Source organism: Charadrius vociferus, unplaced genomic scaffold, assembly GCF_000708025.1.
Source record: "Charadrius vociferus isolate BGI_N301 unplaced genomic scaffold, ASM70802v2 scaffold108, whole genome shotgun sequence".
In the NCBI taxonomy this organism is placed as follows: Eukaryota; Metazoa; Chordata; class Aves; order Charadriiformes; family Charadriidae; genus Charadrius; species Charadrius vociferus.
In genome coordinates, this window is record NW_009649770.1 from 1,249,881 (window position 1) to 1,252,893 (window position 3,013).

At 39.8% G+C, this 3,013-nt stretch overlaps 1 protein-coding gene across 2 annotated transcripts in view; it reads right to left on the minus strand.

The window, feature by feature from the left end:
• Nucleotides 1-438, minus strand: part of TENM2 (teneurin transmembrane protein 2) — a 543,058-nt gene extending 542,620 nt beyond the window's left edge. For both annotated transcript variants that reach the window (XM_009890877.1, XM_009890878.1), the window contains exon 1: nucleotides 213-438. In XM_009890877.1, the coding sequence (XP_009889179.1) occupies nucleotides 213-438 (226 nt within the window). The remainder of the gene's footprint in view (nucleotides 1-212) is intronic.
• Nucleotides 439-3,013: the final 2,575 nt, after the last annotated feature.

A 3,013-nucleotide genomic window follows, 5' to 3' on the forward strand; every position in this document is an offset into this window, starting at 1 on the left:
TACAAATAGCCAATTCCAACAGTATCAGCCATCTAAGCAGAGAAAGAGCTTCCTAATTTAACACAAAACAGCTGAAATAATGGTAAAATGGCACCCATTCTCTCACAGTTCTTTCATTAAAATCCCTGATATCTCCTGGTGCACTTTAACAAGCAACAGAGATCGTCTATGAGGATTGCTGTAAAGTAAACCAGTTCCGACTGTAAACATACCTTGTCTTGGAAACTCATCCGACTCCCTGTGAACCAGGTCAGAAACTCGATTTCCATAGTGCATCCTGGTGTCATGATCATACGCCTTCAGTGTCTCACTTGAGCTGTAAGACTTCTGAGTTGGTACTCTGCAGTCTTCACTGTCCAGTGAAGAACTTGTATAGCGACATTCCTTTCCGCACCGGCCCCTCGTCAGAGAACGGTGTCTTCTATCTTTTATATCCATTATTCTGAGTCAGATAGGACGTTTCCAGAAAAGCCACTCTTGTATTTGGGGTCAGTCACTGTCACCTGAAAACAGGAAAGAATAACAGAAGTGAGCAATGTTGCTACTACATTTTGTTTCATTCTACTTTCCCTGACTTATTCTTGAAGAACAATGTGGCGCAGATGGAGGAAGAAGAAAAGCCACATGATGCACCCTTAGAAATTGAAATAATTGACATGAATGGGTGGGGGGAAGAAAATCAAATGCTGTAAGAGAACTGCATTCTATCTAAATTATCATCTCATTAAAGAGTTTAAAAATAAGGATAAAACAAAAACACTATTAATCTTTTGATTTTGAATGAGCGCTGATAACAACATGGAACTGACAGAGTAATATTTGTTCCCGTTACGCAACAGTACAAAGAAATGCAGATTCAAAACCAGCTTTAATTATTTCCGTTCTTCCTGCAGGAGGGCTTGCAATTAAGAATGAAGCATGCAGGAGAGTTGCAGAGAGGAGATCATTCCTATTCAGCACTAATGCATTACAAAGGTGAACATTAGCCTTTAACAATGCGTTCACAAGCAGCAGCAACTGATTTTATTGCCCCTGGATAACATAATTCAAGGCCCTGTTCTCAACAAAAGGTTGGACCAGGTATCTCCAGAGGTCCCTTCCAGCCTCGACGTTTCTGCGTTTTTACGCTTCTCAGAACACACATTGGGAATTGGCTGATCTCGTGCACCACATAACCTAGACGCCCTTCTCCGCAGTCCCTCAGGATGACCAGTTGATCCATCTCAGCAGTTGGAGCTTTTCAAAACTGTGCAAATCTCTTGTTGCTCACAGGACCAGAAAGAGATAGATTCTTTCAGTCTACTTAATTAGGACACCCTTGCTGTGGCATATGTACTTTAACACATGCATAGTTAGCGTGCATACACTGCAAAACGAAAGATACTGTAGAAAGCAAGAAATACACTAAGCATGAGCACCCTAACCACTGGGGTACTAATTATTTTGAGTTGGTTTTTGTACGTATGTCTTTCTCTCATGGCATCCTTTGCCCAGGTCTGTACTAGACCTGAGAAATCCTCATGACCAATCTTCCTGCTGGAAATGACATCTTCCCCACAAAAAATACACAGATTTTCTAACGAGCAAAAATTGGAACAAAACCTCTGCTTTTCTATACATGGATAAGGAGGTGAAGAAATGGTTTTGGCAAATTTAGCTGGAACAGTTGAAGACATTTTCTTTCCCATTGTCCCCTCTCAGTTCAGGTGCCTACTCGAGAGCCCACCCAGCAGAACAAGAGCAGGTCCTGCAGGCCAGCTACACCCAGTCCCAGGCCACAGGCTTTTCTTAAACTACCAAAGCACTTCAGCAGTACAATTCCTTCTGCCACCACTGTAACAAACTCCAGCAGAAGATGATAAAAAAACCTCAGAAGGCAGTCATGTCTTTTCTTGTTGTAGCTGTTTGCACCCATAGAAGAGGAGGTCATAACATTGGCATAAGTATTGGCTAAATCATTGCTTTTTGGCTGGGATAGATTATGTCCCTTAGAGAGAATAAATGCCCTTGGCCAGAGGAGCTAGTGAACCTAGGAAAAGGTTTCTTGGCTTCATTTAGACTCTGACATTTAGCCTTGTGTGGTTTGGTTTTTTTTTTCCTTTCTATATTTTAAAGAAGAAAGTTAGGTACCGAGAAACAGCTGCTTTAAGCCACCCACAGGTACTTGGCAATCTGTGAGCAATATAAAGTGTAAACTCGCTTACTTTTTTTCTCCTCTTATTTTTAACTATGATGGTACATTTCAGAGGGGAAAAAAAAAAAAACCACCAAAACAAAACACCACCAACAAAAAAAACCCACAAAACACCACACACAGAAAAGCCATAACAAAAATCAGAAGACATACAGCACTTAAAACCGGGAGGGTTAGGTTTAGAATTTCACATTAAAGAGAAAGGAAGACTGGATAGACGCTCCTGTTTTTCACCTCTCTGAATGTCTAGTGGCTAAGCTGACTTCTCTACATCTGAATTGTACAGTTCAATTCTTTGGTCTTGTAACATTTATTAAACTGTAAAGCATGTTAACTGTGAAGCATGTTAACACTGGTGGCACAAACACTTGCTTGAAGTTTGAGGAGACAGATGGTTGTTGAGATTAACAATGCCTGGCTTTTTGACCACAGTTCGATACTATCTCAATCGAATTCAGATATCAGTGTGTCACAATTATAAAACACAAGCAGATGAATACAGTACAGTACTGAGCAAAAGCTGCCAATTACTCTCTAGATGTCTTCACACTACTGTTCACTACAAAAGCCTATTACTCCACATGAAGGTATTGTCTATCAGCTCAGAAAAAACAGCTTTTTGTTTTTATGATTGATAAACTTTAAGCTGTCTGTCCTAATTTCTATTTTTCCTGAAAGAACACTTAATTCTTTGTTACTATAGTTAAAAGAAGGGTTTACTATGTCTGAGATAGAACTTCTGAGTATTTCCATGATATTAGCTTATTAAAGCATCTTCTCAGACAAGATTTTATGAAATTGTTCCCTCAAACATTCTTT